Source organism: Artemia franciscana, chromosome 6, assembly GCF_032884065.1.
Source record: "Artemia franciscana chromosome 6, ASM3288406v1, whole genome shotgun sequence".
Classification (NCBI taxonomy): Eukaryota; Metazoa; Arthropoda; class Branchiopoda; order Anostraca; family Artemiidae; genus Artemia; species Artemia franciscana.
In genome coordinates, this window is record NC_088868.1 from 18,722,676 (window position 1) to 18,747,892 (window position 25,217).

At 36.0% G+C, this 25,217-nt stretch overlaps 2 protein-coding genes across 3 annotated transcripts in view; one reads left to right on the forward strand and one right to left on the reverse strand.

The window, feature by feature from the left end:
• Nucleotides 1-2,876, reverse strand: part of LOC136028143 (ribosome quality control complex subunit TCF25-like) — a 41,769-nt gene extending 38,893 nt beyond the window's left edge. The window contains exon 1 of the mRNA XM_065705804.1: nucleotides 2,709-2,876. Coding sequence (XP_065561876.1) covers nucleotides 2,709-2,852 — 144 coding nt within the window. The 5' untranslated portion in view covers nucleotides 2,853-2,876. The remainder of the gene's footprint in view (nucleotides 1-2,708) is intronic.
• A 3,874-nt stretch (nucleotides 2,877-6,750) lies between these two features.
• Nucleotides 6,751-25,217, forward strand: part of LOC136028144 (protein spire homolog 1-like) — a 68,100-nt gene continuing 49,633 nt past the window's right edge. For both annotated transcript variants that reach the window (XM_065705805.1, XM_065705806.1), the window contains exons 1-3: nucleotides 6,751-6,819; nucleotides 15,909-16,064; nucleotides 22,220-22,520. In XM_065705805.1, coding sequence (XP_065561877.1) covers nucleotides 15,912-16,064; nucleotides 22,220-22,520 — 454 coding nt within the window. In that variant the 5' untranslated portion in view covers nucleotides 6,751-6,819; nucleotides 15,909-15,911. The remainder of the gene's footprint in view (nucleotides 6,820-15,908; nucleotides 16,065-22,219; nucleotides 22,521-25,217) is intronic.

Sequence of the window (25,217 nt, forward strand, 5' to 3'; positions counted from 1 at the left end):
CCCAAAGTGAACATGCTATCTTGATACATACATGAATCCAAACTGAAGTCATATTGGAGGGACAGAGGTTGTTAAAGATGAAGCAATTCAATTAGTGTTCAATTCCAAGACAAAATCTGGATTGACAGGCATAGAGAGATACATCCCTAAATATGGAGCCTAAGGTAACTTTGGGACCAATTCCATTGGTCCCAAAATTTTTACTCTATTTTTCATTTTTATTGCAGATTAAACATATAATTAAATATCTTAGAAAAAGGTGTAGCCCTTTACCCCAGGGTTAAAAATCATAGCTTGGATGTAGCTGCATTCCAGGCACAAGTGTTATCATTATAAAAATGATGGCTACAGTTCATTTTATAGTGACATTAGTTAATACTGCAACCAAATTTTCCACAACAGTAGAAACAAGTTGATGTCAAATGTGAGTTCTTTTGATCTAGTTCAATTATACCACCAGTAGTAACAGTAGGCTATTGGCCTTGAGAGTTTTTACTTAATGCCCCCATCTGTTCCTGGGATATTTTTGATATGGTACATCCTTTTGACAACCAGCATGGACATAGTGCCTTTGATTTACTTGTTTAGCAACATAAACTTTCCCTGAAAGTTTCCATTTTTAAATGTATATTTTTCTTAAAATATACCACCTATGATATTTGACAACCTGGATGCATTTAAATCATTTTGAATTAGTTCAAAAGTAACAATAATAGTAGTAGCAAATATTATAGTAATATTAGTAGCTCTGAAAGTTTTAGCTTAATACCCTAAGGTGTTGATTAGATATTGCTGATGATAACCCTTTGATAACCTACATGTACATAGTATGTTATAGTTTAGTTCACCCCCCCCCCTCAAAATGCCCTGAAAGCTTCAATTTAATGTTCTAAGCTGTTCCTGAGATATTGGTTGATATACCTTTTTCACAAGCTGCATGCACATAATGTGTCTGATTTAGTTTCAACACTACACAAAATTCCCAACAAGTTTTTGCCTTGATACCCTTAGCATTAGCAACAGTGCCACTAGCAGTTTACATAGTACTTTGTGGGTTAACTCAACAACAACAACCCCCCTCCAGACAAGCCCTAGCAATTTCAACTTGATACTCTAATCTGTTCCTCAGATATTTTAGATGCATCCTTTTGATAACCTAAATGAACATAATGTGTTTTGATTAAGTTCCATATCTCCTCAACAATCCTTGAAAGTTTCACCATAATACACTTAGCCTAAGTAATAATAGCCCAAGTTGAAGTAGCAGTAGTAGTGGCAGTAGTAGTGGCAGTATACACCTAGTACCTCTTTATTAGTTCTAATTCCCCCTCATCATACCCTGATAATGTTGTCTTAATGCTCTAAGCTGCTCCTGACATATTACTCACACTTCCTTTGGACAACAAGCACACATATAGTGGGTTTTTATTTACTTCACATTGCCATACACATTTCCAGACAATATCATCTTAATACCCTTACCTGTAATGGAGGTCATAGACTATCAGTAGAAGTATCATGGACATACTGTATCTTGGTTAGCTCAACTTAATGATAAAGTTAGCTTAACATTTTGGCTAGTCTAATTTCTCTCTCAATATGCCCTGAAAATGTTGTCTTAAAGATATAAGCTGCTCCTGATATATTGATAATACTTCCTTTGGACAATAAGCACACATATAGGGGATTTTGATCTAGTTCAACACCACCATACACATTTCAAGGAAATTTCAACTTAATACCCTTACCTCTAATGGAAGTAGTAGACTAGCATTAGAAGTATCATAAACATACTGCATTTTATTTAGCTCTACATCTCCCTCAGCAAGTCCTGAAAGTTTCATATTCTAAGCTGTTAGTTTAACACCAGCATATACATTTCCAGAAATTTTTGTTCATATTACCCTAACCTCTAATGGAGGCAGTGGACTAGCAGTAGAAGTATCATGAACATAATACATTTTGTTTAGTGCTACATCTCCCTCAACAAGTCCCAAAAGTTTCAACTTAATATTCCAAGCTGCTCTGAGATATTGCTGATACACCCTTTTAGCAACATGCATAAGCATAGTGTGCTTTGAGTAGGTTCACCCCCCCCCCTGCTAAGCCTTCCCTGAAGGTTTCACTTCAGTACCATTAACCTCAGTTGTAGTATTAGCACTATGCAAAAACTGTTTTTTTATTCTTCTGATTAGAGAAGAAGTAGCCTAGATGTTACATCAATTACGGATGATATGCAAAAGAGAAAAAAATACTTTGTCAGCTTTATCAACTGATAAAATAGAAGTCATAAGAAGCTCTTCTTGAACCTGAGCTTGCCACTGTACCATTAAGTAAAAGAAGAACTAAAGGTTAGTGTCATTACTTCTTAATCAGAATTAGGCTATCTGATCAAATTAACCACTGCCCAAGAATGGTCTTACCCTACCTGTAAATTGAATCAACACTGACATTTCAAGAAACATAAAACGCACAAAAATATATGGTTTGGGCAATATGTTTGCATATTAGGGGGAAGGGGGTAAAGTAGCCTAGTCTACTGTAGAATTGCTTTCAAATTGGTTAATTACAATTTTTCAGCATATTATGAAAAAAAAACTGTTTATTTAACAAATTTCTTCCTGAAAAGCCTCATTTTTAGCCTTAAAATTAGATAGGACTAGGTCAATATGTTACCTTCACCCTAGTCTAGTAAAGGCCAAGCTTACCGAAAAAACATTTAAGCACTTAAACTTGTCTTCATGCCGCACTACTTCATCATCAGAATTGCTTTCAGACAAAATTCCTAGCTTTCTCAAGTCTCCTTCTACACTCGAACCTCCTTGTAACTTTTTTAGTGCTCGGGCAGACATGATTGCTGAAATTCAAAACTTCTGCCAAATTTGACAACTAGGAATTTGTCACTGTCAGAGCCGAAAGCTGCAATTTCGGCCAAAAGATGCGACAAGCCTAACGTTGGTATCCGTGCCGACTGCCGAACTGGCTGGTAAGCTAAAAGACTGCATACTATCGGCCGTTCCAGAATCAAACCACATTTTTGAGTTAATTGCTTTCTCAATAGCTGCTATCATTTTTGTCATTCTTCGTTCGTAGTTCTACTAAGATAGGTAAAGCTTTACTTTCGTCAAAAGAATTCCAAAATACGTATTGCTGCGTCATAAGATTCTCATGATCGCATATTGTTTCTTTGTCATTATTACAGAAGCGCATCCATTTTTTTGCTTTCTAAAATCCCCCTTAAGCGAAACTAAAATGTGTAACTTGGGTAGGGTTTTGAAGTCGAGGGAAATGTTGGGATCCGGCAACATGAATGAATAATGACATAAAAACAAAATGCAATCATCAGAATCTAGCTATAAGTAGTAATTCAAAAAAATAAAAAATCACAAAACACTAAAATATTATCCCATCGAACTTTTAACACCACAGAAGCTTGCCCTTGACTAACCGTAATTTCTGCAGAAAATAGGGTTGCAATGATGAAATCATGACCATAACAAACAAAGCTTAACCCATCAGACTTTTCCCCGCTGCCCACAGGGCTCATTGACCATATACGCTTCGCTCTATAGTTAATGCTACCTGTAAGCAAAATTAGACGTTGCTCTGCTTTCCTTTTGTGATACTGAACTAATCGCTCTAATTTGCCGGTTCATATTTCGTCACAGACCAATATCACAACAGCTACAATTGTAATTGTCTAGAAACAGCTGGCTAATTTAAACTCGAAAGTGAAAGTGAACCATCTTGGATATTAGTATTAATAGAAGCTTGAGTTTTTTAATTATCTTTCGACTTCCTGCTATACAAAAATTACCAGTGATGACTGGAATTAGTATTTAAAATATAATTTCATTCATATTATACAACTACAACCTTTCCCTCAGCTTCAAAACCCTGTTCACTTGACGCATTTTGAATTTTACCCCATGGAGGAGGCAGGTCAACCAGAAATGAATGGGCATCTAAAATTAGTATTTCTAAGTGATATAGTATGGAAACTATAGCTCGTGACGAAACTGAACAATTACCCTAAGATATTCTTGGTTTTACTCTTATATTATGTTTTATTTCGAGTTCTAATAATGTCGTTTTAACTGAAAAACGGCTTAAGCCCCGTCTACATTCGGCACTTTCTAGAAAGCTGCGACGGATATTTAAAATCCATTTTGCAGTTTACGCTGGCAAAAATTGCAACAAAATTCGAAAAATCAAAATGTAGCTGTGTAATATAATTGTGATAAAATTGGCCCAAAATCAAGCTTCAAACGATTCATTTCGCTAATGTACTCTGCGATGGCTGTTCTGTTAAAATTTAAAAGGAATTTAAAAAGCAGAACCGGAAGCACTTTTTTGCAAATGAACTCTGAAAACTGCAAAAAACACATACAGAAGAGCCACTATGCTAAAACTATTTGGGCTCTTCTCCAGTCTCATTAGTAGTGGAATAATTTTGTTCAAGGAAAAAGTTAATCCGAGTTTCACGAGTTTTTTAGAATGAACAAAAGCTCCTATGGGTGTTGTCCTTCCAAATTTCAATCGATACGAAAGTTTCTTCATTCGACCATTCCTGAAAGTTTCTACAAACTTCTTTATTTTTCTTGGCAAGTAACATGGCTTTATTTTCAAATTTGTTACTTGATTAGTCTTCTATAAAATGGAACAACCCATCTTCACTTCCTGATTTTTGGCAGGCTAGCCCGTTTTTGGCATCTCTTTGGGCTGTACCTAGACGTGGAAAAATAGAGCGACAGTAGCAGTCTACAGAGCCCAGATTTCCGTCCCAGTTTACCAGAAAATTCCGAATAAAGACGCAGCTATATAACAGCTTTCCTTACTAAGATAAAACTTCAAACAGTATATAAAATTTGGATCATCAAGATAGAAGTTCAACCACTATGCAAATGGAAAGCAGATTTCTGTATACAGCAAGAAAAGCAATATGTTGGGCTCCCACGACATCAATTAAGTTAATAAAGCTGTCCATAAAGTTAACAATCCGTTTTCCTTGCATAACTTTCTTGACTTTACTGCTCTCGTAAAGAAGTTGAATTTTAACTTTTCAAGAAAGTTCGCAAAGTTCAACCAACAGCCAAACACGTGTGGCAAATTTTGAATGTACAACATACATATTAATGTCCACAAATATAACAATGCATACTTGTTTTAATATATTGCTTGGTAAAAGAATTCGGGTTACACAAAAAATGTTTTCATTTATTATTGAAAGGAAAAAATTGAAAGGAAAAAGATGATTTTCTCGGCTCCATGTCAGACCATTTCAGCTATTTTATATGAAAAATTGCTGTAAAGTCAAAAAAGTGAAATCCTTGTGTGAGTGGGACCAACTTTATGGTTTGAACGTAGATGAAAAACCTCATTACCTTTATTGACGCCGTGAGAGCCCTGCATTAGAATCGCAAGAGGACGAAAGTGACTCTGACAATGAACTGCAGCTAGAAGATGTTGCAGACGATGTCACATCAAGAACCTGACAGTTATGTTTCACACTTGCTACAGGGGAATTTCTTAGAACTGACATAGAGCACCATTAAAGCTGTGCATTAATTTTCCTGAAAATTTGTCTTTAAAAAGTACTAAGTTAAAAAAATTATGTAAATATTCTTCTTGCTGATTCAGTAAGGCTGCTCTTAAAATCCCTGTCATTTTAAAGCCTTTTTAGAAAGAGTTTAAGCCAACAATGGGCATATTGGTGCCACAATTGACTTGTGAGAGACTCTAATACCAACTTGAATTAAAATCAAGCTGCCAACAAATCATGGCTAATCGGAGGGAAATCTGGCATAACCCTTTTTCAGGATTGTATAAAAATAATGTCTGTAAAAATGATGTCTTTTCACTTGTTGATAGATAGTTTATCATCCACCCATCCTAGAGTGGAACTAAGATAGATAGTCGTACAACTAAGGGATGATAAAGATTTTTGGGTTGACTCATGACAGACAATGTTCACTGGATACGTAAAATGCTAGACTGAAATTATAACTCACAGGTGAACAAATACCTTAAGCCCAATAGGCTCTGCTCTTTAGTCTCAGGCGTTTCAATTTTACCAACCTTACGTTGTTCAAATATGAAACAAAGTATTTAAGTACTGGCTTAGCCGCAGAAGCCTTCTTTTAAACACATTGTTAGTAAGACTAAAGTGTAAGTAAGATTGTCCATACCTTATTCTAATCTGTCAAAGTATATATTAGAGTGCAGGTCATATGATGTATATGTGTAGAACTGAGTGACTTGAAAGGTGTTGAATGTGTAGGTTTAATGAAAGATGCTTCATCTCTCATTCTCTCATCTCTCAGGGTAAATGCAGTGGTACCATTCAACCCTCTAGTTACTCCAGTCTGCTAAATTTTAGAATAAAGCATTTTTGTTATTTTATTGAAAAAATCAAGACAATTCTCCCGCCTTTGATTTTAAAAAATAAATTTGTCATATCTACCTCTAAAATAAACTAAGAAGTCTTTTCACTCACCCACCTTCTCATGAATCGATACTCCATAGACGTATTGGTGTATCTATTGGGAGGGGGGAAGTTCCGACATGACATAAAACTACTGGGTGCAATTCCTATACAATACACATTCTTTGGGGACAGGATCCTTTATAGCCTTTGCACTGTTTTATAGGTTTCAGGGGGTGTGACTACCTACTCGCTGTATTCTTAGAAAGCATGCTATTTCCGGCGAAAAAAAAGAGCTTGAAGGCCAGGATCGTCCTGATACCTCTAGTCAATGAAGAAAGAAAAGAAAAGCTACGGAAAAAACCAAATGAAGCAAACCTCAAAAATACGTAAATGTAATACTTTTTTTAATTTCATAGTTTACTGTTGTGAAGATATAAATCTTACCCTCCTCACCCGAAACTACAATAATCAAAGGTCCTCCACAGGTTGCAGTCTTGAGCTGCCTCCTCTTCCCCGTATTTCTCTGGGACATGAGCTGGTAAATTTATGACAGTTCATATAATTGACTTACCATTAAAGTGAATATACCACTTCATGCCTTTTTTGGTAAAATTCTAGTTAATTGACTTCTTGCTATCTTGGAAAGGGTTTAGGTTAGGAAAATGAAACTTTCAGGGATGGTTCTACAGGCCAAAGTATGTCCTGGGAAGGTAGGCCTATTTTAAAGTACCCACCTCCACTCCTTCTCCCTCTAGAGGGCCCTGAAATTTGCCTACATGACAGGTCTTTTACCTATTGAAATTTTGACAAAACAACATTTTACTTGAATTTTCAGTTAGGCTACTAGTTGCTTTTTCTCTGCCTTTTGATCTGAAAATGCAATTCTTGTTATTTGAGTAGAATTTTGAGCCTATAGACTAAAACATGTCCTGGCAAGGTATTTTGAAGCAACTACCTCCACTCCTTCTCCCTCTAGAGGGCCCTGACCTTTGATGATCTTTATAAATATGTGTGTTATAAAAGTGAAACCTTGAAAAATAGATCTTTGGCTTAATTGAAGTACAACAAAATTGTTTTCAGCTTCACAACTTTGCTCAATTCATTTTTATAAGGTTTTAAAGATATGCAAATACATTTCCTAGATTTTGAAAAAAAAAAAAAAAAACATTGATATATGCCTAGCTCAAAATTCTACTCAAATAATAGGAATTGCATTTTCAGAACTAAAGGCAGAGAAAAAGCAACTAGTAACTAAAAATTAAGTTAAAATTGTTGTTTTGTCAAAATTTCAATAGGTCCCTGTCATGTAGGCAAATTTCAGGGCCCTCTAGAGGGAGAAGAAGTAGAGGTGAGTACTCTAAAATACCTTTCCAAGAAATACTTTAGCCTGTAGACCCATCCCTGAAAGTTTCATTTTTCTAACCTAAACCCTTTCCAAAATAGCAAGGAGTTATTAACTAGAATTTTACCAAAAAAAAAAAATCAAGTGGTGTGTTCACTTTATTGGTAAGTCAGTTATATGAAATGTCATAATTTTTTGAAAATTTGTTATTTTAAGGGCTCAGAAAGTGCTTAAATTTGAATTTACAGTAGAAGTAATTATTATCTTTATAAAGAACTTAAAAAAAGGCATCAACTAATATATTCACTTTATTGGTAAGTCAGTTATATGAACTGTCACAATTTTACCCATGAGCCTCCCACACACCAATTTACAATATGCTGATGATCTGGTATTATGGGCAGCTGGCAAAACTTTTGAGATTACACAGTCAAGGCTGCAAATATCACTTCCAATTTGAAAAATTTTCTCAGAAATCTGATTTCCCATTGCACCCACCAAGTCAAAAATCATTCAGTTCCACTGTAAACAAAGTAATAGTAATGCAAAACTAACTCTAAATAGAGTAATTATTTTAGAGGACAATCAAATAAATTACCTAGGTCTCAAACTTGATCAAAAACTTAATTTCCACCTTCACATCATAAACATAATAAAACATGCTATAGGAACCAGTAAATATTTAATTTTATTACAAGTGCTCTAAACTAGAGACTATGCTGTAAAGCAGCATAGTCTCCAGTTTAGAGCATTTAAAAATGCTAATTCTAGAAGCACATCCATTTCTGGTTTTAGAACCAGATTTAAATGTTGTTTTAGGTTTTTTTTTTGTTTTATCACTCTTTGTTGAATAAATATAGAATACAGACCTTGCACTGCTACCTGCAGGGCTAAGGGACTAATACACTTTGCTCTATAGGTAATGTTACCTGTAAGCATGCCCACTTTATGCATTTTTAGTCCCATTGGAAGGGTTTTTAGAAAGCTAAACAATGGATGCACTTCTCTAATAATGTCAAAGAAACATTATGCAATGATCAGAATCTTGCTAGGTGCAGTAATACACTGTAGACAGCTTGTGACTAAACTAATAATTTACCCAGGAAAGTAATAATAATAAAAAGACTACTATTCATGCCCAAAGGTTGCAATGAAAAAAACTTTGGTCCAGTTTTATAAATCACATAAAAGACTCCATATTGATTATAGGCTCATTGTTTATGGTGCTTGTGCAAAGACCTTGATGCAAAAAATTGATTGAACACAAAATGATATATTCTGTCTCATGTCTGGTCTTAGGAAACTAATTGTTCAGTTTTCATTATCATTGCAGATAATTGCTCAGTTTTTGCTTAGTGAGAGTGGATTATCAAAAGTAAATGAAAGATGGATTTCTTTTGATAGGCTAAATTATCTGACAGAAATTGAAGCCAATAGCTCACATACCCTCCATAACTGGTTAAGAAATTCACCCATATATAGAGGCATTTACAAATGAATATACCAACCCAGAAGAAATTCCCAGTGCCAGCAAAATCTATTGCACCTACATTCCCCCAAACCCCTCATTGAGTTGGTCAGTTTCTATAATTAACACTAATTTCTCAAAGTTGACTAAAGAACTTAACCCCATTGCTTTCATCCAGAAAAAAGTTGCTGAATTCAATACAATTACATGTAAAAACCATATCCAAATTCTTGTTGATGGTTCCAAAATGAATAAGAATGTGACAAGTGGAGCATTTCTCCCTCTCCTTAATATTGCAATGGTTGAGGGAATGTGTGATAATGTGTCTTTAATGTTTGCAGAGTTAAATGCCACAATCCTGGCATTATAGCATGTCATGAATAATCAACCTTTGATTGCTAATTTACAAAATAGGCCTAGCAGGAGAGATATGGGTACCCTGGGACATGTTCACGTTTAGGACACATATCTAGAGAATGCTTTAGTCAAATCACTTTATTTTACTTCTTCAAAATGGAACTGAATGGCCTTTCTCCCAGATTATTCTCTTGATGAACTTTCTTGGTACCAACAATTTTTCTAACCTCCTTCTATTATCCCACAGTACCCAGACCCCCAGGTACTCTGGGACATCCCAGAGGGTACTGGCACATAGAGCTCTTTTTTACCAAACATCATTTATTAAAAACCTATGATGTATTTTAATTACAGTAAACATATAAAGCAGAAGCTTGTAACATTATTCATTTAATAGTATACTGTGAAAGGTCAGGGCTATTGCTGCATGTTCTGTGTCACCACTCAGATTAGGTTTTGGCAGGTGTAAGGCAATTTTGCTAGCCATCACAAAGGCCTCATCTTTTGTCTCTGGAAATATGAACTTTCTAGCTGGGAGCTTCTGTTTCAGGAAGTCCACATTATATCCTTCTCTTTCAATCTCCAAGACCTCACCAGCATAATACTTTGAATAGTAGCATATAGAACTAGTATCAAATCACTAGGCTTGATCTCCTTGGTAGGTTTTTGTACAGCCTCTCCCAGGTCACTCAGGTGTAATCAGTTAGTGTCAGCACAGAGATCAACAGAAGTAGCATCATTGCTACTGTCACTAAAATGTAAAGTCACTTTTGCTAGAACATGAAGAAATGCCATAAAATAAAAAAGAAATATGAAGAAATGTAACATCTGGTTGAAAACAGATAACCAATCTTTTGGCTTCCATGGAAAGAAATTATTACTCAAATGGCTATATATTTACTTATAAAAATTATTATTTTATAGAGATTATTATTACTCAAATAGCTATGTATTTTGTTCAAATTTAAGGTGATCATCAATGCCCTTTCCAAATCACCAAATTCTGCAAGCTAAACAACCCCCTTCCAGAGGTTGCTTGTCAGGCTTGTTTTGTTTCAGGATTTTTTATTCTTGTTTTTCTTTTCTTGCTGCTTAAGATGGATAAGATAGATAGTTTATTTGAAAAAGAAAGAATTTTTTGCTGCACCTGCTAAGAATTCCCTAAGGGCTTGTTGGTAGCAGGTAGGAATCTCCTATTCTAGATATTCTAAACATACTATTTATATTATTCTACTTGTTAATAATTACTAAATCCACAAATATACAACAACCATCCTTCTTACATAAAACACATGCATAAATTCTGTTCTTTTGCAAGGCCACTTTTTGTGGCCTTGAAGGTTTCCAGATGACTTGCATTTCGAATGACAACTGGCATTATATTCCATATGCAGGGAGCGAAATTTCTTATTACAAAAGAAGCTCTTGCTGTTTTTTTTTCTAAATTGATTTACTAGATTCAGTGCTCCTTGTGTACCATGACTGGAGATCACTATTAATGGGAAAAATCTTTTTCAAAAGAAAATGGAAATAAATTATTAAGATATTTGTATGTGAAAATACTAACTTGATAGTCCCTTGTTTAACATGACACAAAATTATTTGCCCATATAGGGCAACCATACGAAATATATGGGTAAAAAATAGTAAAATAAAGTAATATAATAATTTTCTTTGAACTAAATTTGTAACTCAGTAAAGCACACCTAGAGATCTTATCAGAGTGTGGTTTCCATGATAGGTTTTCATCAATCATAAAACTCAAATACTTTGTTACCCTTACTCTTTTTATTTTACTACCATTTACAATTAATTTTGAATTAGTTTCAATACTAGAGGTCCAAGAAAATAAAATGTAATTAGCTTTGGTATAATTTTATGTCAAAAGATTAAAATCTGCCCACTCAATAAATTCGACCAATACCTTTCTCATTTTACCAAAAAGTAGATTAACTTATGTATTAATGTCAAAGTTCATCTTCCAATTCATAACTGCAGTGACTGGTTGGAATTTCTTTTTATCTCTGCATGTGAGAAACAAGGGTATTCTCTCTCTAAGATTTGCCAGTTAGATAAATGCTGTATTCATCATTGCATCCTTCTATTTTGTCTGACATTTTGATGATTGGCTAGGGATTCTTCCAAATGACCTTAAATGCACTTACTTACCTCAAACAAGCCATGTATTAAAACTTAGCCACATAGTCTCTTCAACAAATCTTCAAGTGTCATCTGTCCATGTCATTATGACCTCCAAATGTCAGACCACCTTCCAATATCTGCATCTCTTTGTTGTCCTTCTGTTCAGTCTACTCCTTCTTCGCAGCCTTGTTAGCCCCAGGCCCAGTTTACAGGGATTGGTAAAATATCTAATAAGATTTATTTGCAACTCTTATGAATTCTGCCCTACAAAAGATTCATGCTTGATTCCAGCTACCTATGAGAAAACGCATTATGGATTCAGACCTCTCAAACACATCTGCTGGGGTGTCACAAAGCATTGGTCAATTAATATGAGCCTTGTTGAAACTTGCAAAAATCAAAATTTTTCTTTCTGCTAAATGGAAGTTTGCAAAAGAACTATCTATAGCCATGAACCTGATAGTTGAAGAGGCTTCCAAGAAAGCTTGTCAATCTAAAACTTCCTCCTGGAGAAACATTTCAAGAGATCCTCTTAGTGCCCACCTATCTGCCCATGATATTTCTGATTCTGAGTAGAATTTGTACTTTTCTCCTGAATTGTCTCCATGAGATACCTCCCTTCAGTCTGATTAGAAAGGAAATCTGATGCATTTCTTTCTAGCTGCCCTCCAGTCAATTTTGTTGTCTTGGTTGATTCTGTAGTGCAAGCGATGATGCACTTACAATGTAAGAAATCTTCCAGCATAGATAAAGTGAGTGCTCTTTGCATTCTACATGATATTGGGCTTCGTGTTATTCATATTGCTCTTTTGATCCAGATGATTGTGATCAAAGGAGTTGTTCCTTCTTCTTTGTTGACAGGAAATCTCACTCCAACACTAAAGAAAGGCAAACTCGCCACCCAGTGCTCATTGTTCTGCCCCATAACAGTGGCTGCAACTTTCCGCAAGCTTTTTGAGCTTCTCTTCATTGATCATCTTAATAGAACTGATATGTTCTGCCCTATCAGTTTGATTTCCAGATGCGTCTTGGTTGTGCCCATGCTTTGTCTGTTGTTGCCAATGCATTGATTGATACTTATGCTTCAGGAGAAAGCTTTGTGCTTGCAGGTCATGATGTGTGTAAAGCATTTGATTCTCTTGTTCACACTGTAATGTTACTCTGTGAAGTAAAACTTGGGGTTAGCCCTTCATGCACCACAACCCTCTGAGACATGTATTCTCATCTTAAAGTTTGCCTAGTGCTCCATTTACTGTCTAAAGCAGATGACCCTCCAATGTACGATTCTGTTTCTAGCCACACACCCACTTCTGATATTTTTCTGGACATCAAGAAATGTCTCGTCAAGCTGCCTTTTCTTCCCCTTCACTTTTCAACAATGGCTTGCAACTCTTATCTTGTTAGAAAATTCAGCTTAGACAGCCCTGTCATAGCTTTAGAAAAGCAAGTCTGTATACAATACACATCTTTCAAAAATGAACCATCCATCCGTCTTGCAATAATTTATCAAGGTATTTGATTTTTTTCAGTATTTGTTTGTGTTTAGTTGTATTTCCCTTTTTCTAGTTTCTTTTTTTTTATTCTCCATCTCTTTTCTTTTTTTTTATGATGGATCTGCAAATATATTGTCATACTATTTTATTAAATGGAAAATTCTTTTCTGTGGTTCTCCTACATTGCCAAATTTGCCAGGTCCAGGAATCAATGTGATCTTATCCAGATCCGTTTTGATCTTGTCAAAAAAAAACAGAGCCTCTTCTGCTGCCTCTCATCCCAAGAGGGTTTGCAAAAGAATGTTACAACTCATAACTTAATAACCATATTCAATAAAAAGAATAGATAGGAGTGCAAAAATTATTTGGCTTTACCCTTGATTAGTAAAGCTACCATACTCTTTGCAACTGCTCTGCTCAACTACTAGAAACCAACAGGAAACCAAACAACCCATCCTAATCAAAGTAGTTCTAGAGCTTGAATGGGATGGGTCAACCAGTTTCTGGAAAAAAGGACCAATCACCTGCAGATCATTGTGCACGTTCTTATAGGCTTCATCACTGCCTTTGGTTCATTGTTCAAAACGAAAGTTGAGTATTGAAGTAGGAAGATGGAGCAATGTAATGGCTTTGTTTTTATATGCTCTGAGCTTAAGCTTGACATTGGGAGTGTAACCTACTGTCATTGTCTTCTTTGGTTTGACCACTTCTGCTGAAGACCAGATAGAAGTTTGAGAGGAAAGGCTTTTTGGAATAATCACCTTGTAGACTGAAAAAAAAGATATGACAAGATAAGGCATGGAGGACTATTCTCAGAACAGTCCTCAAGAATATTTGTGGGTTTTGCCAGCAGGTCAATTTTGGAACCCATCTGATTTCACCAATCCACAGCTACACCTGGTGGAATTCTGTTATTTGATTGATCTTGCAACTTTACAAATACAAGGAGAACTATCCAGAAAGGATAGAACAATATCTGTTGTTGTGATGCCTATTCTAATATAAGAAATGAACTGATTTCACTCCTGCCTATTGAATATAATGTCAGTGCCTGAATCGGATATAAACAAATTTGTAACAAAGCTTTGGTACTTTATGCTTAATTTTGTTTTTTGTCTATTGGGTAAATAGCAAGAATGGTACAAGGATGGTTGGATTAGAAAACCCCCTTCCCCTTTCCTTGTTAAGGTTTAGTCCAAATTACCCACATTTCTGGAAAAAGAAGTGAAAAAAAAACTTTTTACTTCTCACTACCCTCAATATTTCTGTAGGAATGTACCATTCAACCCCTAAAGTTTGAACTTCTATGTTCTTATTCTTTAGATTAAGTAAAAAAAAAACAAGTTTTTTTTAACTGAAAGTTAAAACCTAAAACGAACAGAAATTATTATGTATATTAGGGGGTTTGCCCCCTCGTCAATACCCCACTCTTTACGCTAAAGTTCAAATGTTGTTCCAATTTTTTTTTAGAATGGCCCCTGAATCCCAAGGCTGTTTAATGAGAATAAATAGCTCTTTTGAAAGTACTCAAAAAACTTTAGTGTAAAGAGCCAGGCATTGACGTGGGGGGGGGGCAAACCCCTTTATATACGTAATAACTTCTGTTTGTTTTAAATTTTAATGTTGATCCTTACTTTCAGTTAAAAAGAACTTGTGTCCTAGCAGTTTAAGGCCTATAGGCTACTCAGAACCAGTATATCTTTCCTACTTGCTCTTGGTCTCTTCTGCACTGCAGAACAGTACCAATAAACCAACTCAGAGAATATAGATATCCATAAGTACATCAATAATACTTCTATACATGCACCTTTCATCCCCTATGTTAAAATTGGCTCTAAACAGTTCCACATACCTACAAAAAACATGTACCTATATTTTAACTTATATATTTGTTTCCATATTTCTTATTCAGGAGTAGTTGTCCTATGTTGAATTAGTAGTGAACATTGTGTGAGTAATAATATTTAACTTTTCATGCTACATTCTTTTAGGAATATGCCATTTGCCCCTTAATGTTATAACTTCTATGATCTTCTTCTTATTCTTCGGAGAAATAGCACTTGGGATCTAAAATAGTTTCCTTTTGTCTTCTAACTGGTTTTCCTCTGCTTTTTCTTTCGATTCTTTTGTCACCAATACAGTCTTGATGTATATGCTTTTTGTAATTTTAACTATACACTTACAAAGGATTATAATCCTTCTGGTTCACAGATAGCAAATACAATAACAAATAAGGAAAATAAAAAGAAGAAAATTGGATATGTGGGAAGTGTGAGTATGGTGTTCAAGCTACCTCTTCCCAGCAGTTTAAGACCTAGAGGCAAGTCAGAACCAATATGCCTTTCCTACTTGCTCTTGTTTTCTTCCACACTAGAGAACACTACCAATAAATCAACTCGGAGAATATAGCTATCTGTATGTAAATCAATAATATTTCTGTACATGCACCTTATATCCCCTATGTTAAAGCTGGCTTTAAACAGCATGTACATACATTTTTTTGATTATATATTTGTTTCCAAACTTCATAGTCAGGAGTAGTTCTGATGTGTTGATTTAATAGTAAACATTGTACGAACAGCAAGATTTAACTTTTAACGCGTTAGATTTAAAACAACAGTTTAAAAAAAGGCTATGGTCTCATTCTTCAACCTAATGATCTTTTCTTCTGTTTTTCAGGCAATGGATGCAGTACATGTGTTTCATAATAAAGTGCAAGTTCATAACTTCACTAAGTGTGTTCTTGATTCAAGTGGCTGCATTGATCTAAGCTCAATCGTAAACATTTTTAACAGTTCTATAAGTGAACAACAGGCTTGGGCCATATTGTTCCAGGTAAAATTTATCCATTGTAGTTTTTTTTTTTTTTTTTTTTTATGGCACTTGGTATTTACCAAGTGACATATAATGATCGCAAATTCTGTTGGTCTGTCCTGGTTTTGCTAGTTTGGGCACTTCCAGGTAAGCTAGGACGATGAAATTTGGCAGGCTTATCAGGGACCAGACCGGATTAAACTAGAAATAGTCGCTTTCCCGATTTGACCATCTGGGGGGTGGGGGGGGTGGGGGACGGTTTCGTCAGAAAAATTAGAAAAAAATAGGTATTTTTAACTTACAAACGGGTGATTGGATCTTTGGATGGATTGGATCTGGAAATTTGATATTTAGAAGGATATCGTTTCTCAGAGCTTTTTTTTAAATCCCGACCAGATCCAGTGATATTGGGGAGAGTTGGAGGGGGAAACCGGAAATCTTGGAAAACGTGAAAATTTAAGTAACTTTGTCTTACAAATGGGTAATTCGGATCTTAATGAAACTTGATATATAGAAAGATCTTATGTCTCAGAACTCCATTTTCAATTCGAATTGGATCCAGGGACATAGGGGGTTGGAGGGGGGAAACATAAATCTTGGAAACTGGAAAACTTAGAAAACGCTTAGAGTGGAGAGATCGGGATGAATCATGATGGGAAGAATAAGCACAAGTTCTAGATACATGATTGACGTAACTGCACAGGATATGCTCTCTTTGGGGGAGTTGGGGGAGTTCCGGTGCTTTGGCGAGTTTGGTGCTTCTGGACGTGCTAGGATGGTGTAAATTGGTATGCGTGTCAGGGACCTTCACAAATAGATTTGATAACAGTCGTTTCCTCGACTCGACCATCTGGGGGGCTGGAAGGAGAGGAAAAATTTTAAAAATGATGTATTTTTAACTTACAAATGGGTGATCGGATCTTAATGAAATTTGACATTTAGAAGGACCTAGTGTCTCAGAGCTGTTATTTTAAATCCCGACCGTATCCGGTGATATTGGGGGGAGTTGGAGGGCTAAACGGGAAATCTTGGAAAACGCTTAGAGTGGAGAAATTGGGATGAAACTTGTTGGGTAGAATAAGCAAATGTCGTAGATACGTGATTGACGTAACCGGACTGGATCCGCTCTCTTCGGGGGGTCCAGCGCTTTGGCGAGTCCGGTATTTCTGGACGTGCTAGGACGATGAAAATTGGCTGGCGTGTCTGGGACCTGCACAAATTGACTTGATCGTTATCCCCGATTTGACCATCTGGGGAGCAGAAGGGAGAGGAAAAACTAGAAAAAATGAGGTATTTTTAACGCTCAAGTGGGTGATCTGTCACCACTGTACTGTCACCCTGTCATCTGTACTGGGCGAGTTATACACTGTAATTCCCAAGCTTACATAAAGAAAATACCTTGAAATCATCCCAAATCCACTAATCTGTCTTATTTTTAAACAACTACATGCTCATACAATACGACAGCAAGTGTACAAGCGATTCTAAAACCTATTAGAGGTCCTGGGCACAGCAATATTTTGTTCTTGCTACCTCAAGATGCTGAACAATATATTATGCATTAAAAAGAACAAACTTTTCTTTTAGAATAAATAAAAAACTAATATTTTTTCAACTAAAAGTAAGCAGTGACATTAAAACTTAAAACAAACAGAAATTGTTCCATATATGAAAGGGGTTGTGACCTCATCTACGCCTCGGTCTTTACGCTAAAGTTTTTTATTACTTTAAAAAGTTGACTTGTGACAAAGAGGCAATCTTCAGCTTAAAGAGCGAGGCATTGAGGAGGGAACCACCCCTTTTATATACCGAATAATTTCTTTTCGTTTTAAGTTTTGATGTCGGTCCTTACTTTCAGTTAAAAAAAAACTTCTGAACGTTTTTCAACTGATGCAGATTCGAATTTGGTTCACCGTACATGAACATTTAAAACGGAATTTTAATATTAATTTTAACAAAGTTCCCCCCCCCTCCCCTGTGTAAAATTTCCTCTGGAAAGTTCACCTCCAGAAACTATCTTCCAAATGTGAAAATCTCCCTGTTTAAAGCCAAAACTATTTATTATATGTATAAGGGGGCTGTACCCTCCTCAATACCCCGGCCCTCACGCTAAAGATTGACTTTTATCCCAATTCTTTAAGAACGACTGGTGAAACATTAGGGTTGTTTGAATAGAATAATAAGAACCTTTCTGAAAAGTACCGAAAAATTTTAGTGTTGAAAATATTTTCAACTATATGCAGGGTGTTGAAATGTTCCAAGAGGAAGTGTAAAATAGTATTAACTATTCTTAAGTAGTGTATTGCTAACAAGCAAAACAAATAATCTGATAAAAAACGAGACAAATAATTTCTAAATAATTCAGAGAAATCTGGCTCCCCCTCCATTGAAAATTCCTTCCCCATATGGAAAATCCCTCCATGCAAAGTTCTCCCCTCATAAATTACCCCCCACCAGGAAAATTCCCCCAGATTCAGAAAAACTAGCAGTTTTTGCTATTCACACTTATCAGGAATGAATTATCAAATTTAGCCTAACCATGAAGTCTTATTTTTTCATCTTTCTGGGATTTATTCCTGCATTTGAAATCAGGACACATTGCCAAGTTTAATTATTTGTGTCTTCTACCTAATTAATTGGTTTGGCCATGGAAACTCTTTTGCCAATGCATCAACATTGACAAGAAACTAACCAGTTATAGCCTTCTAAATCAGAAGGCTAGGTACATTTAGCACATATATTGTACCCTAAATTATGTAGTGATTCACAAGCAAATAGAAGTTGCATATTTGAAAGTGCTGATGATTACCTTTACTTACTTGTACTTTGGTCAGCACACAAGCTATTTAGCTTTCCTTGGCAATAGGATCTGGCTGCCGGTTGAGTTCTGTAGGTGATAGACTTGAGTTAGTGGGATGATGATTTTGCGCCTGAAAGGTTCCATGTGTACCCATCCTTCCAGAAACGTCCATTTGGCTTGAGGTCAGACTTGGCAATGTTTAGCCAAGTTTTGATTTATCCTCTATGACGTGTTCTCAAATCAGATGCTGTTCTGCAATGTATGCTTTGATTTGTGAAAGCTTCAGTTGCTCTCAGGCAAACATGGCCAAACCAGGACCAGTAGCAGTAGTCAATGAGAGTTGCAGTATTGAACTTCTGGTCACATTGCTGATGGATGACCGTGATGATAAGTTGGGTGCTTGGTCGTATCCCCAGTATACTCCTCGGACATCTTTGTTTAAAGTATGAGGGGATGTGTCTTGGTGGCTTTTAGGGGCCTCACCTCGCAGCCATACAACAAGACAGCTGGGCATTATAACTTTGAAGTCTTTTTCCTTTGTAAATTTCATTCTTATTTCTAAGCAGCTTTTTTAGCTGTGCAGAGATAGAAGACTATGATGCAAAGTGACATTGGATTTCTTGGTTACTCCAACCTTTGATGTCTATAAATGATCTTAGATGCTTGAAGTTAGTGACAACTTCAGTTCGCCATTTTTTTTAGGGCTATAGAGGTAAAGTCTATACCTGGAGATATCATATCATGACCTTATCTTATCAATATCAACCTTAAGTCCTTCTGGGGTAGCAACTTTGGAGAATTTTTGTAGTATGTCCTGGGCGATATTGATGGATTCGTCAAGAATAGCAACATCATTAGCTTAATTCAGGCTCGTGATACTGGAATAAGGACCAACCTTTACCCTTTCAAAGTGTAGTATAGCTTTTTTTAATAACCGGTTAGCAGAGAGTGTACATCCTTGTCCCATACCAAAGTCTATATGACATAACAGGGAGAGTAATCTTAACAGGGCGAGTAATCTTAAATGGGACGCCATGTTCTTCCATCACCTTTTGAATTCCTCCTTGGATGGCCGTAATGAAGTTGATAAGAACAGTAGTGGTGATTTGTTGATGTATGTCTATTTGTTCGAAAATCCATCCCAGAATAAAAACCTGGTAGTGTAGCCCATGTCGGCTCACAAACCAGATTGATTGGAATGAATATGTTTGTTGTAGACTGTGCAGAACTGGTTAAGTGGGATCATCACAAAGATCTTTCCAGTGATGTTTATTAAGAAAATTTATCTATTTTTTTGTATTACGTATCGACACTTTTCTTCAAGACTGGAATTGTAACCGAATCTTGCCATTCCATGGGAAGCTGCTCGTGAGACCGGGCCAAGTATTTAAATAAATATAGTTTCTCAGCAAGAATAGGAGTAACTTTGTAAACTTCAGCCATTATAGAGTCGACATCTTGTGATTTCTCAGCTTTGAGATTGGCTCTTTGATCTCTTTTGTTGAAGAGGCGTCACAAAAACGACGTTGCTATGTGGGGTTTGATTTAGTGGCACAGAAATAGTACTAGCTATGTGTGGCTGGGGCTTTTCTTCTTCTTGCTATAGAACCAAGAGTTTTTTCACGTCACCTGGCATTTGAAATTCAGATGTTGCTTGAAAATTCCTTAATTCACTTGGTTGGGGTGCAGTAGCATCACTATTAGAAGGCGTTTGTGTGGGAAGAATGTCGTGAATGGGTATCAGCAGCTTCTGGAAGGGACACATTCATCTTGAAATTACGTTGTTTTTACTTGACAGAAGCATTCCATCCTTGCCCCTCATCCCATATAGATTTTTTTATTATTGTTCCCAGTTGCTTCTTTCAGAAGTTTGAAAAGTTTTCTGGCATCTGAGTAACTTGCTGCCTTTTTGCACATCTACCACCAAGTGGTCCCTTGTCTGTTGTGGCGGGTGGATTTATGGCATACTGGAGTATTAGACAGGACTTTATCTTGTTAATATTTACCTAGAGTCCGCTGGGGTAGTAACTTTGGAGACTTTAAGCTGCATCTCCTGGGCGTTATTTATGGATTCGCTAAGAAGGCAACATCATTAGCATAACCCAGGCTGGTGATAAAATCAGCACTAATCTTGACCCTTTCACTATCAAAGTTTGGAAGATAGTGTACATCCGTGTCTCATAGCAAAGTCTATATGAAATAGCCGGGAGAGTTCTTCATTCCGGAGACCTGGAGGTAGGCTCACGTGTGTTGATATTAGTGTTGATATTAAGCCTGAAAGAATCGGATGATCAGATGATCCTGATTCAGAGAATCAGGTGATCTAAACATGACCATGTTTTCTATTGCCTTGTTAATTCCTTTCTGATGACTGTTGTGAAGTTGATGAAGACAGTACTGGTGATTTGTTGATCCATGTCTCCGTGCTCAAAAATCTATCCCAGGGTAAAGAGTTGGTAGTGCAGCTTATGCCGGCTCACACATATGCCTACTTATCGGTGCCGGGTCTTTGCAATGTAATGGTTGAGGTATATCACTTTGTGATATACCTCATTTAAAGCCAAGTGATATGATGACATCTAAAGCCACGAGTTTCAGAAGCAGGTTCATTCAGAATTGGAATGTTACGTGTTTTATTTTCTAGGCTGGGTGGCTGCTTAATTCTAGATTGGATGAAATGAGAATTTTCGTGTCCCCAACTGTCCTACCAAATGGAACATAAAATCAAATGTTAAATCACTGACCCTATTAAGGTCAGATCGGTTGATTATTATTCTTATGTATTCCAACGTTAAAAAAGCTTTCCAGTTTAAAATCCCAGTACCTTACCTGAACAATCACCTACAGATCACTGATTTTGTTATTAGAAGACAGCACAATAGGTGAGCCAGTTTACAGAAAAAATCATATTTTTCAAGATCTAGGGGGGGGGGTCATTTTGTTGTTTTGTCAGTTTTTCCATGAAAATAAAAAGAAGCTATTTTTTAATGAAAAGACTTTCTCCCTCCAGATGAAGCCACTGTGCACAAATCGTTTCATTCACAATTTTTTTTTTTTTTTTTAATGTCTGTGCATTGCCCAAAGGTCAATTACATTTCCTGAAAGTTCTTGTCCGATTGGTTAAGTTGAATTCTCTGTACTGTGCACGTCTATATTTATTCAATTCTAACAGTCGTAATAGCTTACGAGGGCAGATCTATTCATCAGAAAAAATTGTGGCTTATTGAACACCCAGGAAACAATTGTTCCCTAACACTACTACGCACATATGTTATCTTTATTCATTAATCCTTGTAAAAAAGGAATAAAAGCAGAGGTGAAACCTCTTCTTGCAATTTTATTTTTATCATTTTTAGTGCAATTGATTTTGTTGTAGGCATCAAAAACTTGCAGTAATCTCCTCAAGAGAAACATCGCACTTTTCTTGACAACTGAATTAAAACACATCTTAATAAAAAAAGATGGGACAATCAGTGAAGCTACGTTCACTGCTCAGAGTGTCACAATTAGCCAAAGAAGGAGCAACAGTTCACGTGTAAGAGCTATGACAGAAACTGAGCTTGTTTCCTGTCTTGGCAATGCAGTTTACAAAGCACTCGATTTTGGCTGTTCAGAAGAAGAAGAAAGAGATCTTTCCTTACCCTTAAGTGAACTTCTTGAATTTATCATTTCAGATGGTGAGTAAATTATTGTATTATTCTTAAAGTCTTTCTTGTTGACAGTGCAACTGCGAGACTCAGATTTTGGCTGACAAGCTAATGATTCAATTACTGTATAGATTGTTGTATTTACAATTTTACTATAGACTAAGATAATTAAGCTATTGCCTATAAATGCGTACAAAATGCAAATTTAAGTAAATGATTAAATATTTATTTAGAATTTGAGCGTACTAGCGATGTAAAAGAAAAAAAAATTGAATTTTAATAGTTAAGCAAATAAATTACGCTTACGAACACAAGGACTGCCGTCGATCAAAAAACATAACTTTTAATTTTTCAATTTCACAGACTGTTGGATTCGGAAGAATTTTGGGGGACCAAACTACTATGACCTCAATACGTACTACTGTCTTGATCCCCCTGGGACCTCTATATTTTCCACCGCCCCTACTGCTGTCATCTATTCCCCTATAGTCATAATGTTTACTACCGTCCTCTCCTGAGCCTCTTCTATCTGTAGCCAAAACAGGTACTACCGGACGCTCCATGCCCATATTGATACTACCGGTTGTCCCATGCCTACATTAATGCTACCAGTTGCCCCTTGCCTACATTGATACTACCGGTTGCTCCATGCCTACATTGATACTACCGGTTGCTCCATGCCTATATTAATACTACCCGGCCCGATGCCTATATTGATACTACTGGTCACCTCAAGCCTACATTGATCCTACAAGTCTCCCCATGTCCCATGCTAACATGAATGCTACTATTCGCCCTGTGCCTACATTGATACTAGCAGTCACCTCCTACCTAGATTGATGCTACGGGTCTTGCCAATGCACACTGTTGGGGGTAATGAACTCTTAATTGACTCATATGCTAGGTACTGCTATTCCTGTTTTCTTCTTTACTAGGTTAACCGAATTCCCGGTAGCTGTTTCAGTAGGCCCTATCAAAGTTCCTTATACTCCTACGGGGTTTTGTCAATTTTTGAAGCTTTTATTTATTGCCTGGGGGTTACTGTTATTCGATCTTTAAAAAAAAGTATAAAAATGGGGTGGAGGATCAGATCAGTTAAAGAATACAAAAAAGGGACATGGAGATTTCAATCTATTAATGCGACTTTCAAAATGACTGCATCATTTGCAACCGTCTTCATTTTTTTTTTTTTTACTCCAGTTTAAACGTTTTACACACCAGTTTCATTGCAATGAATTTTGACCTAATACAAATGATGGAGATATCAGGTTTCATGTCAATTAGCTTTGGTTTAGAAGCGTGATGATGCCTCAATTCCTTTAGCCAAAACTAAGCCTTCCTGATTCAAAAGCACACATTTGAATCATAGAAACGTATTTTCTTTACTTTTTAAGCATAGGAGGTCGTTTGAGGCATGAAGGCACATTTTTTCTCAAATCTGAAGCCTAAATTTCTCAAAACGTTCTTAAAATGTAACTCTCTGATTAAACAGTATCTCGACAGCTTTCACTATGTTTGGACTATCGATACCGAGTTTATTGGCTTGAAGACATCATCTTACGGATTCACATTTAAATATGCATATTTATTATTGAATGTAGAACATAAAGTAATTGACTATTATCATTCGAAATTAAAGTATAACATGTATGAGCATGATAGGAAACGGTGGTATGTTACATTACACTTTATGTAAAATTCGTCATACTCTCTGTAGTGCATTTTTTGGTAATACTATAACTTAACATTTCAGCATTTAATTTTTGTCCGTAACTTTAATTTTATCTCTTTTTTGTTTATGTAACTATGTAACTTTTTTGTTTTTGTTTATGCTTTAACGTAACATTTTGAGTATTGAACTTTCGTTTTCAGTATTAGTTTTATCTCTTTTTTTTTTTAAATTCATGCAAATTTTGTGTTTCGTGATATAATATTTATCATGATTTCTATCATGCTTTGATTGGTAATGGTTCTATTTACGTTTTCAATGTTTCGATTTTATTCGTAATGTTAGTTCTATTGTTTGTTTTTTTATTCATGCACACTTTGGGTTTATAATATACTCTTTTTCGTAGTCTCTATGATGCTTTTTTGATAATGCTTTAACATGACATTTTTAGTAACGTTCGTGGCGTTAGTTTTTTCTCTTTTCTTTTCAAAAGTCATCTTTATATAGGCCAGGTAAGAAAATAATGGAAGAAAGGGCACTCTTACCTGGCCAAGAAAGCTCAAAAACACAACGAAGCTCTTGGGAAAGGAGATTCCGTATGCTAGAAAGGGGTAACGAAGAGCAAAATAAAAGATCCAGTAAAAGAAAAGTATCTCTGAAGGAATTCTTCACATTCCTCGAGAAATGGCACAGAAGGCTCATAAAAGAAATGCAATATACAAACCTTCATCACCATTCTAGAAGAACTCCAATTTAACAATTTGTGCCAAATCTCTTTATTGATAGCTTTTATGAGAATTTTCGGCTTTATATTTGCAGTAAAACTGTTTTTCGTATTAATTTTGTCTTAGATCTTCGATAAAGTTAGGTTTAGGGTTCCAGGAAATATTATTATTAAAATGTCTTTAAAAGCACATTTTAGCTCCAGAGTGATGATGAGTTTGAGGGCATTTTGAGAGGGGCGTTAGACGGGTGGAGGGGGAAGATGTACCTAGATAAGGATTTTACTTATGAACTATGACTATTCTATACATAAAGACGGGGTAAGCCTAAACATG